General features: G+C 24.8%; 1 protein-coding gene across 2 annotated transcripts in view; it reads right to left on the bottom strand.

Annotated features, from left to right (window-relative positions):
* Window positions 1–316: 316 nt before the first annotated feature.
* Window positions 317–17724, bottom strand: part of LOC100215853 (calpain-7) — a 76712-nt gene continuing 59304 nt past the window's right edge. For both annotated transcript variants that reach the window (XM_065810696.1, XM_065810697.1), the window contains 3 exons: window positions 15195–15328; window positions 3949–4017; window positions 317–530 (listed from right to left, as the gene is read on the bottom strand). In XM_065810696.1, the coding sequence (XP_065666768.1) occupies window positions 389–530; window positions 3949–4017; window positions 15195–15328 (345 nt within the window). In that variant the 3' untranslated portion in view covers window positions 317–388. The remainder of the gene's footprint in view (window positions 531–3948; window positions 4018–15194; window positions 15329–17724) is intronic.

Genomic DNA, 17724 nt, shown 5'->3' with positions numbered 1-17724 from the left:
ATGTATGTATGTATGTATGTATGTATGTATGTATGTATGTATGTATGTATGTATGTATGTATGTATGTATTAAAAAAAAAGCTGTGTGATATTTAAAATAAATCTTTCTGTCTAATAATAAGAAATAATAAAACATAAATAAATGCTAATAAAATGATACTTTTTAGATAAACACTGGTATAAAAGGTTCTATTGGCTTAATACTTCTTACCAAATATAAATACTTAAATCTTACCAAAGATCTGTTTAAAAAGAATGTATTAACACTACAATATACTTTTGAAAAATATAAATTCTATTAATAAAAACAACAACATTGTAAAACTCGTGTTTGTTCATCAACTTATTCAGATTTATTAGAACAATTTACAATTTTCATGTTTTATTATTATCTTGTATTCAATTTCATTGCACACGAAGCTTGAACTTCTAGAAAAAAAGGTCCTTCTTGCCCTTGATTAAACGTAGATGGAATTATGAGATAATTACCAGGTGGCACACTTTCTATTGTAAATGCTACAAAGCCACATCTAAAATAAAATTAGCATAATATTAGGATTTAATACGAAATATATGACAATAGGATATTCACAGGTTTTAAATTATAATTTGCACGTTGTTGGGTAGTAATGATTTACATATATTGTAAATTTATAGGAACTTAAGCCCAGTAAAATGTTGATTCAAATTTAAGATAGCCCAGTAAAATGTTAATTCAAATTTAAGATAGCCCAGTAAAATGTTGATTCAAATTTAAGATAGCTAAATAAATAATTATTGATTAAAATTAAACTTGAGAAAAAAATTATCTAAACTTATTATTTAATAAAACATTTACTTGAATATAACTAAATGAAAAAAAAATTAAATATTATTCTTTATGATTTACAAAATATATACTTAATAAATAATTAATAGATAAATTTTCCATTTTTGATACATTGCACAGGTTAGACATTAATCATAATAATCTGAACTGTGCAAAGTCAGGCATTCACAATCTGAGCATCTTCTTTCCTTTAATGAAGTTTTTTTATGTCATCTGTAGTGCACTCTCTCCAAGTTTTCCTACTCCTACCTTTTTCTCTTAAAACTGTTATTTCTATACCCAATCATCCGTTAATATATAACCATTAAAAAATCCAACCAGTTAAGCACCAGTTAAGATCACAACTACAACCAGATCTTACCATAATCAATTAGTTAACACTGTACTTGCTCATCAAATATATTTCATATAAATAATCATTAAAAGTAATCATACAAAACAAACTGTTTAAAAAAGAAGACATTATGAGGCGTAAAATATAAAAATCAATTTATTATATTACTTATATGAAATATATTTGATGAGCAAAATCTAAAGGCTTAAAAACAACATTCTAATAAGCACTTGTTAAATAGTTTTAAAAGTATAGATGATAACTCCAGAGAACATTTCTGGAAGACTATAACAGGTATGTTGTTCAGACCACAAGATGTAGAAGAGTCTGAGCAGGAAATCACTTTAGATACAGAAGCTGGAGTGATATAAATGTCAAGCAATGGATCAACCTGTTTGTCAACCATATTAGATAGGATAAGATTAGTGGAATCAAGAGATGAGATTGATGAAAAATTGAGCATACAATTCAGCTTTGTCTTTTGGTGAGGTAACAAAATCTGAACCATGCAAGAGAAGTAGGATAACAGATTTGCGTTTATTATAGACACTTAAAAATATGAGATTAAATAAGAAATACGAGATTTCATGGCCTGAGAATAGTGGGCTTAAGCGTTAGACAAAACCTTTTTACAATGCATTCTAGCAATGGTAAACAGATGTTCGTTTTCTGGTTAATTGTTTTGGTGATAAATATGGAAGTTATGGTTACAATATGAAGTTGCAGCAGCACAATGAGAGGAAAACCATAGAGAAAAGTGCGGCTTGACTTGGAATAGTCGAGAGGAAATAAAAGATTACATGCTACCCTGGATCGAAGAAAATACATATGAAGAACATTTGTAAACAAGAAGACAAAAGATTTCTACCCAAGGGCTATCACAAAGAAAATGCCAGAAAGAGTCCCAGTTAGCTTTAAGGTAGTTATAAGAGGTACCATGGTAGGGGGATTCTGATGTTGAAGTAGAGTGAGATAATAGTCTTAGAGAGATCAAGTAGATCTGTAGCAGATTTGCAGATTTGCACTATCAGCGACAATATATATATATATATATATATTTATATATATATATATATATATATATATATATATATATATATATATATATATATATATATATATATATATATATATATATATATAATATACATTACAGGGTTTGAACCTTGATTTAATTGATATAAATCAAGGTTCAAACCCTCAAAAGATTCTATATATACAGTGGCAGAATGGGTCCTTAAAATCTATAGGGAAAAATTTTAAATGTGTTTCAAGATGACCATCAGATAATGTCCTTTAGATTTTTCACTTTTGCTTCAAAGATTTTTGTCTTTCTTTATATGCCTTTACAACGTTGTCTATATGCACAGTCAAAGATGCATTAAACTGAGACAATAATAATATAGTTTCAAGAAAGTATCTTCTAAACTTAAACCTGATTTCTTCTAATGTCCTCTGTATGGCAAAATTTTTTTCCCAAAAATTTTATAACAGCAAGTATTTGTTTCAGAATTTTAATATTGTTCAGTACTCAAAGTTTTTGGTTAACAATCATATTCTCTTTTATTAATGACCCAATATCATTTGAACCACATGCTTTAGAAAGTGTTAATACTGCCATAATGTGAGTATTTGATGTTTCATGTTTATCAATTCTTCAATATACATGTGGAAACTTTGCCGCGCCAGTTGCAAAGAATGAATCATTCAATGCAAATTCCAAACAAAAATTCCAATAAAGATCTTTCTTACTAGTTTCTATTCTTGCAGTTTTTTCATTGCCATTTATTTTATACTATATATATATATGTATATATGTATATATATATATATATATATATATATATATATATATATATATATATATATATATATATATATATATATATATATATATATATATACATTGCTATGTATATATACATGTATATTACTTGTACTTTGCATCATGTTATATATACACTTGAGTGTATTTTATCTTAACATTGTTACCTGTGTAGTGTTTTTGTAGTGCTTTCCGTTGCTAAACTATCTGATTTTTGATGCATTCCAATACCTTTCTGAACTGGATCCTTTAACATAGCCCAGCTAATTTCTCCTTAATATCTTATTTTTCTGGTTGGATTTCAAATTGATTTGTTTTCAAACTGATTTGATTTCATATTACAATAGTAACTAGTAACTAATTATGTAAAAAAAGACACACACAAAAATGATTATTATTAGAAAACTTAAAAAGGTTATACAAGTATAAAATTGTTGACTAGATTTATTTAAACAAAAAGTAAATAAAGATAAATTATTATATACTTTTTTTTTTTTTTTGTCATTTGTAATAACTCATTTAAATACTAAAGCTTGTTTTAAAATATTTTAATATTTTAAAATATTTTGTTTTAAAATATTTTAAAATATTTAAAATATTTAAATATTTAAAAACTAAAGAGCTTGTTTTAAAATATTTAAATACTAAAGAGCTTGTTTTAAAATATTTAAAAAAGAATTTTAAAATAATAACTAATAAAAGTTTTATATTATAGTTTTGTATTTTGTATTATACAAACACATCCAAAATGATAAACTTTTCTCCATATAAATATCCTTCCCTCAAGTTGCGGTGTAACTTACTAGGTTTTAAAACTTTAGTTTTTTTGAAGAAAAAAAATAAAAGTTTAAGATGCAATCAAAACATTTTTGTTGAAAATAACAAAAAAATTTTTAGATGAAACATCTTAGTTAAACAAAAGTACATTTGAGAAAAATAAATTCTGAAACATTGTCATACCTATATTCACCAGAATTCTTCCGGTAAGAAGAGTCAGCAGAGCGTAATTCAACACCAGCAAAGTATTTTCTTAAAACAACATAATTACTTTCAAGATTTTATAAAATAACATTATATATATATATATATATATATATATATATATATATATATATATATATATATGTATATATATATATATATATATATATATATATATATATATATATATATATATATATATATATATATATATATATATATATACATATATATACATATATATATATATATATATAGTTCTATAGTTTGTTGCATTTGGGAAGCACGAAAGGAAAAAGTGATTCTTATGCCAACACATATGTCACTTTTAATTACTTTTGACTTTCGTCCAACATTTGCGTGTTGGACGAAAGTCAAAACCATTAATTTAATTACAAAGTAATCGTTTTTTAAAAAAACCACAAAAACGCAAATTTAATTGACCAGAATGTTTTTAAAAACACTCTGAACGATTTTAACAATATAAACAATGTTTTTATTTTTATTTTTTTTAATAAAATATTTTTATTTTTAATTTTTTTAATAAAATGTTTTTATTTTTATTTTTTTTACTGTAAATCATGCGCGGAGTGTTGCTACATCGACTATCTTATAGCCTGACTCGCAAGGGAGTGCTGCTACAACGACTGACAAATAGCCTGACCCGCAAGGGAGTGCTTCTACATCTACTATCTTTTAGCCTGACTCGCAAGGGAGTGCTGCTACATTGACTGAGGGTTTGGTTGGGGCAGGCAGTCTATCAATTAATAAAAAAAAATGACGGTCTTGCATTTTAATTTTTACTTTTTGTCAACAAAATATGGAAAAAACTTTCGGACAACATATAAGAGTTCTATATATATATATACATATATATATATATATATATATATATATATATATATATATATATATATATATATATATATATATATATATATATATATATATATATGAATATATATATATATATATATAATATATATATATATATATATATATATATATATATATATATATATATATATATATATATATATATATATATATATAAATATCAACCCTTGGAATTAGGAAAATTGAGGTCGGCAATAATTTGCCAACCTCTCAATTTGCCAAATCTTTTAGAGGAAAGAGAGAAACAAGGTCGAATTTTTTGCCGACCTCAAACACTTACAGGTCTGCAGTTAGGTCGTCATTGCCGAATGCCGACCCTAATTCTGAGGGTTGATATATATTACTATTATTACTATTATTATTACTATTAGCGAATGTTTAATTTCTTTCAATTTTTTATTTATATTAAATAATTAAATTTAATATTACATTTTTAAAAAGATTTAATATAAACAAATTTCTTTCTTTACTCAACATTTGTATAAATGAACTATTAAACTATTAAATATGTTAAATTTGTTTTAAATTAATATTTCTTAAATTTCTAAATGTAACTTTGCAACTAAAAATAATTTTTTGTTTTAAAAAAATTAGCGAATAACAAATATAAAAATTAACTTAATTTATTTACTTTATTTATTAAAAGTTTATTATTTTATAAGCAATTTTGCTGTGAAAGTAAAGATTATTATTCCAAAACATCATTTATTAATATTATATTGCTGTATATATCATTTATTAAAAAGTAACCGCTGCGCTTTAACTTGAGTTGAAACAAAAAGTTTAACTTACGTTTTGTGCATATTTTTGATGCAGCCTCGAAACATGTTTATTTAAAATTGAATTTTGAGTGAAAAAAAAAATCTTTATGAAGGAAAACCGAAAAAACAATTGCGATAAAAATGAGCTAATCTTTTTAAGAATAAATAAAATTTAAATATTGAAAATTTAAATATTTAGTAATATTTTTAAATAAATTTGACAGTTAAGTTAAACCCAAGCATTAACTTTAATTTTAATAAACTTAAATATTTATTTTTAATCAAAATTAAATTATATATTTTCAGAATAAAATTATATATTTTTACTAAATTAGTTTTAAATTAAATCATATATTTTTTATCAGAACTAAATTATATAATTATAATCTTTGCTTCAGGCTTAAAGTAGCGTTTTATAAGCAAAAAAAATCAATAACTACAATTTAAAAAAAAATTAATTAAAAATAAAACATCTTAATATAAAAAAAAGATAAAATAAAATTAAACTTCTTTTTAATTATTAATTTTATTTTTAAAGTATTTTTCTTATTAAATAAAAATTTAAGTAAATTTTTTTTATTGCAATCAGAAAGTGTATAAATATTCTTGAGTTCACGAGATGATAAATAAAAGTTTTTACTATATTTCTTTAATGACTTTTTTTTTAAGGTTTTGGTATACAGAAAAAAAAAAATTTTGTTTTCTGTTAATAAATATTTTGATAAAATAATTAGCACATTAGAGATTTGGTTTTTGAAATTTTTTAATTTTGTTTGAGTATTTTTTATTCGCAAAATAGCATTTACATCTAACATAATTGTCATTCTAACTTTTGAAACAAACTTTTTTATAAATCGTCATTCAAAAGTTAATGTGGTTTTACATAAAATTAATAACTTCTTATATCTTACCGCTTATAGAATAATTTAAAAACAATAAAAAGCTGCTTAATGGAAATTGCTCTAGACATACATCAAATTGCTTAACGCATATGTAAATTGCCGGTGACGCGAAATGAAATAACTCCCCGAAAAATTAACTCCCGGTTAAAACATTTTAACTCCCCGGTTAATCCATTTCGAAATAAATTAACCCCGAAAGTTAAATTATTTTTAAATATGACGAAATGGATTAACCGGGGGCTTAAATATTTCTAACCCCATTGTAATAAATTAACCCCTTTTTATACGCGTTTTGAGTTTAGCTTATAATAAGTTTTACAAAACTGCAAATGTAGTCTATTTTAATGTGTGTTGTGTCGAATAAAATTATTATGAAACTGTTCATTTTTGACAAGTTTGTATATTGTTGTAAAAATAAAAAGGAGATCAAAAATAATAATATTGCATGAACTTCAGTGAACCTTTCTCTTTTCCTAATAATAATGTTATATATATATATATATATATATATATATATATATATATATATATATATATATATATATATATATATATATATATATATATATATATATATATATATAAGTTATGTTAGTGTATTTTACAAATAGAGTGGTCAATGTTCTTAAAGAACAGAGCAATAATAAATTAGTAAAAAACACTTACCTAACTTTTATCTTCTACTTGAAGTTTTACCATTGCTAGATCATCAGGAAGAGAACTCTTCCTGATGATCCAGCAATGGTTAAACTTCAAGTAGAAGACAAAAGTGAGATAAGTGTTTTTTACTAATTTTTATATATATATATATATATATATATATATATATATATATATATATATATATATATATATATATATATATATATACATATATATATATATATATATATATATATATATATATATATATATATATATATATATATATATATATATATATATATATATATATATATATATATATATATATTTAAACATTAATCTAATTTTCTTTGACAGCCTTAATTAGGTAAGTGTTTTTACTAATTTTTACTGCTCTGTTCTTTAAGAACATCGAGCACTTTAATTGTACAATACACTAGGGCAAATTCCACACTCAAGTGAGTTATTTTGATAAAATAAATAAATTCAAACAAAAACCAAGTAATCATTTGGTTGCCATATGTTTAAAAAATTTTTAATTTTGTTATTTTTTTGTTTTAAATTTAAAATTAAAGTCGTGCCTCATACTTTTTATATAAATAGTAGCTAAACTACATTTTGATAAAAGCGTAAAATTGTCCCCGTAAGTAACGATAACTAATTTGATATATAATTGAGCATTATTATTATTGTTGTTATATTAATATTTCTTTTTATTGTTTTAGTCAATAAAATGTTAAAAAACAATAATTTAGTTATTGTCATTTATCCTTTGAGTCCACAACAATTTTATTAACTTGTTAATCATTGTGTAACAAAAAACAAATGGACAAAGCTCATGACATGACACTAGAGATTATGTTTTGCAAAGCTAGAACTTACATATCCCTTCAAAAGTATTCTGAAGATTATCTATCCTCGGTTTACCAAAAACCTACTTTTACAGCACCTGTATCTAATGACAATACAGAAATTCTCACCACATCTGCTGCTATTCCTAACTGTAACAACTCCTGAAAAAAATAAGTTTGCTTCTTTTGTGGAAACACAGTGCATACTAGATATAAATGTCCAGCTTGTTGTGTTCTATTAATGAGAATGAGCCATTAGAAACCCATGCATCTGATACAGCTATTGCAGGACTTCTTAATCAAAATGGCAGACCAGTTGCTTTTTTTTGCAATTGTTATATCGATCTGAGGTAAAATATCCCCCTATTGAAAAAAAGGCATGTGCATTTATAGAATCTGCTTGCATTAGTGCCATCTCCTAACTGGGAAGCGTGTCAAGCTTTTAACTGATGAACAATCTGTAATGTTTATGTTTAATAAGAATAATGTGAGTAAAATCAAGAATGATAATATATATTAACGGCGTCTTAAGCTTTTTTGTTACACCTTTGACATGTTTACCAGAAAAGGAATACAATATTGCAAATAGAGAAAACAAGCTCATTGCTGTATGTACCCTTCAGCAATGAGCTTGTTTTCTCTATTGTCTTTACACAATTCGTTATGCCACCCTGGTGTTACCAGAATGATTGCTTCTCGCAAACTACCATTCTCAGTAAATGTTTTGAAATCTGTTATTAGCAACTGTCGAATCTACTGCACACCTGTTACAAGAACCAGATGAGACTGCACACCAGTTTCAAACTTAAGTCTTACCTACAGTTAACTTGGAAACAGCGAATCTAAGCTCATTGGAACAATCTACTGTACACCTGTTACAAGAACCAGATGAGGCTGCACACCAGTTGCAAAAACCAGATGAGACTGTGTCATTCTATCTTCCTACAATATCCAGTGAGTCTCATTTTGCCATGTCCAATAAAGTTGAAAATGATATTTTGCTGTAAAAGACGATCAACTAGAAAGTGCATAGCTCCAAATCGGTTAGATCTTTGAACAATTGATTACTTAAAACTTAAAGTTGTCGGGGAGAATGTGATGAAATTGAACATTATTGTTGTTATATTAATATATCTTATTGTTTTAGTTAATAAAAAGTTAAAAATTAATCATTCACTTATTTTAATTTATCCTTTGAGTCCACAGAATTTCAACATTCAGGAAAACAAATAAATAATTTTGACATAATTTATATATAAACATTTGATCAATATATAAACATTATATCTGTTAAAACATAAAATATATATCTAAAAATGTGACTCTACAAAAATTAAAATGTCCCGTAAGTAACAGTGGAGTTGCCTACTAACATAATTTATATATATATATATATATATATATATATATATATATATATATAATATATATATATATATATATATATATATGTATACTACTACATGATCAACTGCGACTTTAAACCACCTTAATCTTCCCTGATGCACTCGTCAGGTACACTCACTATTCCTAATGTTTTCTTAGTTGCACCGCACATCTGATTGTTGCCTTTTTAATTCTTTCCAAATAGAGAACATCATTTGATGGACATCACGTTTATCGCATATGTTTCACTGCTACGTATCATTATATTCTGGTCTCACATAGTGTATATTTTTTTTTATTCTTTAATAATACACTTCTTGCTCTTAGAAGTGGAGATTATTCAGATAATACTTTCACGTTAACTTTAACTCAGATAATAACTCAGATTTAACTCAGACTTACTTGTTGTAATTTTATGTTGTAGAAGTGATATTTATCTCTCTCTCTCTCTCTTTATTTATATATATATATATATATATATATATATATATATATATATATATATATATATATAAAAGTACTCAATGTTCTTAATAGAACAGAGCAATAAATTAGTAGAAATTATAGATATTTGATATACGTATACATATATATCGAATGTATAAATATTTAAAAATGCTTAAGATAAATATAGTGCTACTGTTATTATATCTATATCTATACTAATTAACAGATTTAAAAACAAACACATTTGGAAAACATCAAGTTGAAATGCTTTTTCCGTAATTTGTATAAGTTGTTCCGAGGGAGTTGAAATATTATGGGGAGTTATTTTGTTTCGCCGACAGGGGTTAATTTATTTCAAGGGGAGTTAATCTATTTCAAAATAGATTAACTCCCCGGAAAATTTTTTACGCTGCGGGAGTTAATTTATTATGTGGGTTAATTTCATGACACCGGCAGCTTAACGCTTTAAAACAAGATCTGATATATATATATATATATATATATATATATATATATATATATATATATATATATATATATATATATATATATACATATATATATATATATATATATATATATATATACATATATATATATATATATATATATATCTTATACTGCTGATTTAGGTGAAAAGTCAAAGACATCATACTGAAGTAGCTTGCTGCTGGGGACTTCAGTACATACATCGAATGACAATCAGCCTGACTTGCAGCAGAGTGCAACGCAAATCGGATCACCAGGAATTTTACCACAAATTGACTTGTAAAATTATGAAATTATTTAAATTATTGCATCTCACTTTTTTTATTTTTTTCATCATGCAACCCTATGCAAAAAAATCCATTGAATTTAAATTTTGATTACAGGCGGACCATTCTGACCAAGACTCTTTCTCTATATATAGTCTTGCTCAGACACCCTTTTATTTTACCGTGCAAACAATAGTTCGTTTTGATAATTTGACCACAGCTGTTATTATGTTTTGAAAATTTGAACATTTCAAAAATGCCCCAAATAAACTTATCTAGATTTAACAAAAAAAAAAAAAAAAAAATAACTTGGATAAATTAAAAAAAAGAAAAGAAGAAAGAATAGGAATCTTAACAAAAAAAAATAAAAAGAAGTAAAACACAAAAAATAACAATATAACTCAACTAAAATAAAATTAAAAAAATAAAAGGCTACAATTATTCAAATCAAGTTTTTAGTTTCATATGGAATAATAAACTTAAAATTCTTATAAAAAATTTATAAAAGAGACAATCGTTTTTTTAATGTTGTTGTGTAAAAAAAAATTTTTAGAAATTTTTTTCTTTTTAAAGACATAAATAATTAAATGTTTTTTTTAAAGTTAATTCACCTCCTCAAGGCTGAGAAGGCCACTACAGACTAGGAGGCTACTTATTTGTGGTTATAACCCTCTCTCAACTTTATAACTCCAAAACACGAACCTTGAAGAATAAGGCTGCTGCGTGGAGAAACGAGTTGGGTGCGGTACTACCAGGAATGTGGTGGGGATTGAACTCGAAACCTCTCGCTTATGAAGCGAGCGCTTTACCACTACACCACTACCGCATGTATTAAAATTAAAATGTATTAAAAAAGTATACATATATATTTATTAATTCTTTATATAAAAAATCATTAACAAGTGTTATACAATTTAAAAGAATTTCGATAAACTAAATATTAATACCGTAATTTAATGTTTATTGCGCTTTGTTACTGTTCAATGCGCTTAGTTACAATTGTTATAACGAATCTAATTGGTTAAAATAGAATGTCCTTTTACATCATTTTAAAGTAGTTTTTTTGGCTTTTCTTATTGTGCTTCATTATTCCATGAGGTCTTTCAAGCAAGGTCTACAAGCAAATTAGAACTGACAAAATTTCTTACTATTTAAGAAGAAATGTTCATTGTTTAATTTTACAATAAAAATTTAATTAAATGTTTTTATTGCCTGTTTTATTTTTTTAAAAGTTAGTACTAAAATGACTGGTAAAAGTAGTTTAGTAAAAGTACTGTGCAATTTCTTTTTGGTTTAGTCTTTTTCAAAATATTTTAAGCAGGTTTTGTTTTATTTTTTAGAGCGAATGAAAAAAGCTGAATTGCTTTTTTTGTTGCTGGAAGTAGTTTCCATGCTTCTCCGTGCTTCTTTGTTGCTGGAAGTAGTCTCCATGCTTCTTTGTATTTGCTATAGAAGATGGTGAAGTTATTTACCCAAACAGTCATTTAGAAGTTATACTAAGTATGTCAGCTAATTTAGATCCTACGGTTTATTCACTTTTTTTCCCAAGAGATTGTGCATTCAATTGGTGCACAGCCCTGAACATGCAAAACTAGTTAGAAATCATGTTAAATTATCTCAGCTTTACAATTATGGACCTTCAGTAAGACGAAAACTTCTGTTCAACATTTTATGGCAAGAAACTATTTTAGCATAATGCTGCTGGTGCATATGTTAAAATTAAAGAAGAGCAGTGTCTCGCTTTCATAGAAACAACCAAAGCAATCTAAGAAGCATGCAGAATGATGTCTTACATGAAGATGTAAAACAATCTCGGTAACAATTATAATGTTAGACCTGTTATAATTTTCTTTTTACTTAGGTAAATAAAGTCTACTTTAGTTAGGAAATTTACTTAGGAAGGAAAAAACCTTGAAGATGGCTATAGTTGTCATTGCTTTATTAGCTTGCTTACTGTTGAAACATGGTTTTAATTTAGTAAATTTATGATATGAAGTTTACACTGTGTTAATCATTAGTCAACAGTTATGAAAAAACAGAAATTCTAAACTATCGAGGTAAGAATAATTTTGTTTAGTGGTAACATTAAAAAGCCTTTTTTTATTGGTTAATTGTGCTATAGCTATTTTGTGCTTATATATTGTTTTTATCATTGTCATTAAAAATAATAACTTGAGTTAGTGACCATAACAAGTTATTGTATGCTTTTAACTTTTTTTTAACACAGTACCTTTAAAACAGAGTCTGCCTCTTCTCTTTCATTTTAATGAAGGTTTATTAATAAAGAGGAACATTAATGGAACACTCTGTTATTACTAAGCTCTTATGTATTTTTTGGTACCATAATTGATAATGACCATGTTTAAGAAATGTTTTACGAGTCACTTACCTCATGATTTATGAATCTCAGTTGTTCTTACAGATTTTTCAAATAGAATTTAATTTTTTTGAAAATGCTAATAACTAATAATTGCCGAAAGATAGGTTACATTTGATTATAATGATCAAATTTTAATCTACTCAATTGATTACTATTGTGTAGAATTAGTGCTTGCTGTAATATTGTTATATATTGCCCTATTACAAGTTATTAACAAATTTAGGTTATTAACGGGTTATTAATAAATTTTATAAAAATAATATAAATATTAATAAAAAACGATTCTTAACAACTTTTTGTCTTTGAAAATGACAAAATTAAGTACACTTTATGTAAAAATTATAAAATTAATTTAGGAAACTAATAAAATTTTATAATTTTTAACAAAAAAATCTCAAAAATGCGAACTAAAGTTTTTTATTTTTTTAATAAAAATAAAAGCATTTTGAATGGTTTTATTTTTGTTTTTTTACTGTTTACATACATCAACTGATAAATAGGTAGAACATGCAAGGAGTGCTGTAAAATTTTTTCTTTTTCAAAAAAAGGCTAAAAAGTTTACTTTTTTTGGTAAAAATTAAAGATGACCATATATATATATATATATATATATATATATATATATATATATATATATATATATATATATATATATATATATTTTTGTGTAATTTTTATTTTATATCTATTTTTATTTATACATATTTAAATTTATTATTTATTATAAAAATATTTTTTTTATATTTATTTTTGTTATTTTTATTTCTTTATTATATATTATATTTCATTTTTATTTTCATCTACTTACAAAAACAATTAACTACAGTAATATAACCATATTCAAACCTTGCTGTAACCCTAACCCTTAGCCTGACCTTGATACTGACCCTAACCAAACCCTCAGCCGATGTAGCAATCAATGTAGCAGTAACCCATTAATTTTTTTGTCCCTGTAAGCATCATTTTTTTGTAAAATCTGTCCCCGTAAGTGATACTATAAGTGTAAATACACACATATATATATAAATATGTATATGTATGTATATATATATGTATATGTGTATATATATATATGTATATGTGTATATATGTGTATATGTGTATATATATATATATATATATATATATATATATATATATATATATATATATATGTGTATATATATATATATATATATATATATATATATATATATATATATATATATATATATATATATATATATATATATATATATATATATATATATATATATATATATATATACAGAGGCTATTCTATACCATTTTTGACGGCATCAACCATATATGGATGCCACCCAAATTAAAATTTGAGGACCTTTTTTTACAGCAAATATTGTAAAACGCTGGTATTTGGTAGAAGGAATCTGTTGCTTTGTAACATTCTTTTTTTTTTTCTTTTTTTTATTTACATCTCCGCTTCTAACAAGGTTGTAAGCAACCACTATAAAAGTTGGAAGTAACTGAAAAGATGAAGTTTAAAGAGCTAGATAACGATTGAAACTTAAAAGGGTTTTAATAATCTGGGTCCGGCTTTATGCTGTTATAATATAAAACATAGTCAAGTAGGCTTTGGATTAACTAAAAATACAATTTTGTTGCAGTTAAAATGCATAAATTTAAAGTTATATAAACAATGCCTATATAATGTATAAATCTTTTTAATTTGATACTAGGTTATAAGTCAGAATTTGTTTTCTTTAAAATGATCAAAACTAATGCTTTTTCTCCATCATACATTGCTGTTAAACCTATCTACTTTATTAGCATCAAGATCAGTAATAATCTAATCATGTTGTTTTACATCATTATTTATAAACAATTTGAAGAAAAAACTTTCAAATAAAAAAATTTTTGATTGAAAAGAATTGATATGATTAATTACTATATAACATAATTACTATTTGACTATATGGTTAATTACTATTTGAAATAATTAATTACTATAACAGAATTAACTGAAAAAAATAATATAGGTTTACTTGAATAAAGTTAAGCAATTAAGTTAAAATATAGAAAAACACATTTAATAAAATGGAATAGCATTTGATACAATTTTTTTGTTTGGCAACAATTTACTTTTTTTTTAAACTGTTTTTGATATATTAAGATTCTTCTAATAAAGGCTTTTAAAATAAATTTATGAAAAAATTATGAATCAATAGAATAAATATATATACCGACTAGTTTCAATTTTTATAAGCAAATTAGATGCAGTATTAGAGATAAGTTCAAGCAATATTTTTGGATTATTTTCATATGATGGGGAATTTAGCGATCCACCAGCTGACTGTTTAGTCCAGGACATTGTTATCTAAAAAGCATTGACACAAATTTAAATTATATGTAAAGAAATCTTGAAAAAATGCAAGAAGTTTCAAAAAATTGTCTGAGTGTTCAAAGTTTTTTTATTTTTTATAATTCAACAAATGTTTTTGCTCCAATACAGCCTGAAAATTTTAATTTTTAACTATTGTATATATCTATAAAATATTTCTGTCTAATGCTGATTTAGTATCTATCCTAAAAATGTCTTAAAATAATTGTTGCATCACTGTTCTTTTTTAATAAAACAAAAGTTAAAGTAAAATTTAATTTTAAACTTTAGACTAATTCCTTAATTCAGCAAAACAATGATAATGAAATTAAACCAGTTCTGAAATGAAAAAAAGTTAACAATTTTTCAAGCATACAAGAAATACAGATAGGTACAGAGAGCTTCAAATTAGGATTACCCAGGTAACAATCCAACAACTACCCAGGTAACAATCCAGCAATTACCAACTTGTGCGAAGCTTAACTTTCGTAAAAAAATGTAAGAAATAATAATAAAAGGTTTACTTAACAAGACATGGTTTTAAATGTGACAGAAGTTACAACAAAAAGTATTATCTAACATGGCATGGTCTTGGATTAAAAATTTTTTTCTTTTTAAAGACATAAATAATTAAATGTTTTTTTTAAAGTTAATTCACCTCAAGGCTGAGAAGGCCACTACAGACGAGGAGGCTACTTATTTGTGATTATAACCCTCTCTCAACTTTATAACTCCAAAACACGAACCTTGAAGAATAAGGCTGCTGCATGGAGAAACGAGTTGGGTGCGGTACTACCAGGAATGTGATGGGGATCGAACTTGAAACCTCTCGCTTATGAAGCAAGCGCTTTACCACTACACCACTACCGCATGTATTAAAATTAAAATGTATTAAAAAAGTATACATATATATTTATTAATTCTTTATATAAAAAATCATTAACAGTGATTTTACAAGTGTTATACAATTTAAAAGAATTTCGATAAACTAAATATTAATAGCGTAATTTAATGTTTATTGCGCTTTGTTACTTTTGTAAAAAATGTAAGAAATAATAATAAAAAGTATTACTTAACAAGACATGGTTTTAAATGTGACAGAAGTAACAACAAAAAGTATTATCTAACATGGCATGGTCTTGGATTAAATGTAAAAGAATTAATAACAAAAATCTTTTATGAATATTAATCTAAATGAGTAGGTGAAAAAAAGAACATGAACATATACAATATTCTCTACAACAAAATGTGGTACAACAAAATTTAGTCAAAAAGCATTTTTTCAAAATTTAGTCAAAAAGCATTACTTCTAAATGTAAATCTAAAAGTACCCTGATTTGAAGAAAAAAGTTAGAATTTTTCACAGCTAGAAAATAATATAAAATAAATTTTGTCCACAATTAAAAAAAGAACCAAACTTTGATCAAAAATTGAAGAATTCTTAAAAACTTATAAAAAATGTTAAAAATAACAACTGTTGCATATTTAATGATTCATTAACAACTATTAATACACTAAACAATGTTTTAATAAAAAGGGGATAGACCATCGCTGCATTATCTTTGTGGTGGCAAAATTAATTTTAATGTTTCTTTTTTATTTCTTTATTCATTTTTTTCTTATGTTTTTAACATCTATGCTTCTTAAGTGGTTTGGATGAGTTTTATAATTCCATTTTGTATTTTGAATGGACATTATGGAAGATTTAAAGCAATTTTTTACAGCAAGATTGCCTTCTGAATTGCCTGCTTGACATATTTTGATTGTCTTCAGAATTGTCTTCTAACATATTTTGTAAATGAGGACTGTTTTTCATGAAAACTTCTTGACATATTTTGATTGTCCTCAGAATTGTCTTCTTACATATTTTGTAGATCAGGACTTTTTTTCATGAAAACTTCTTGACATATTTTGATTGTCTTTCTACTTATTTTATAGATCAGAATTGTCTTTTTACTTATTTTGAAGATCAGGACTTTTTTTCATGAAAAAAAGGAAAAGCTTTTAAATTTCCATTTTAGTTGCGAATTTTACATTTTAAATTTCCATTTTAGAGGCGAATTTTGATGTTATTAATATGAAAAATTTTAACTTTATCTAAAAGATACAAGATATTAGCTTATTTTATTGTTCAGTATTTAACACCTTTAAAATCATGCTCAGAATCATTGGCACTTCCACTTTCTTAAACTTTTTAAGCTTCTATAGAATACTTCAATGCTTCAAAAAAAATGTTACCAACTAAATTGACTTTTTCTCTAAGAACACTTGTATATAAAGATTGCCTACATAAACTTAAATTGAAAACACTTGAAAAAAAGTGTATCAATTTAAGTAAAATACATAAACTTAAATAATCTATAAAAATTTAAGTTGAAATAAACAGCCATTAC

This window comes from Hydra vulgaris, chromosome 11 (genome assembly GCF_038396675.1).
Source record: "Hydra vulgaris chromosome 11, alternate assembly HydraT2T_AEP".
Classification (NCBI taxonomy): domain Eukaryota; kingdom Metazoa; phylum Cnidaria; class Hydrozoa; order Anthoathecata; family Hydridae; genus Hydra; species Hydra vulgaris.
This window is presented reverse-complemented; position numbering and strand designations above follow the sequence as displayed.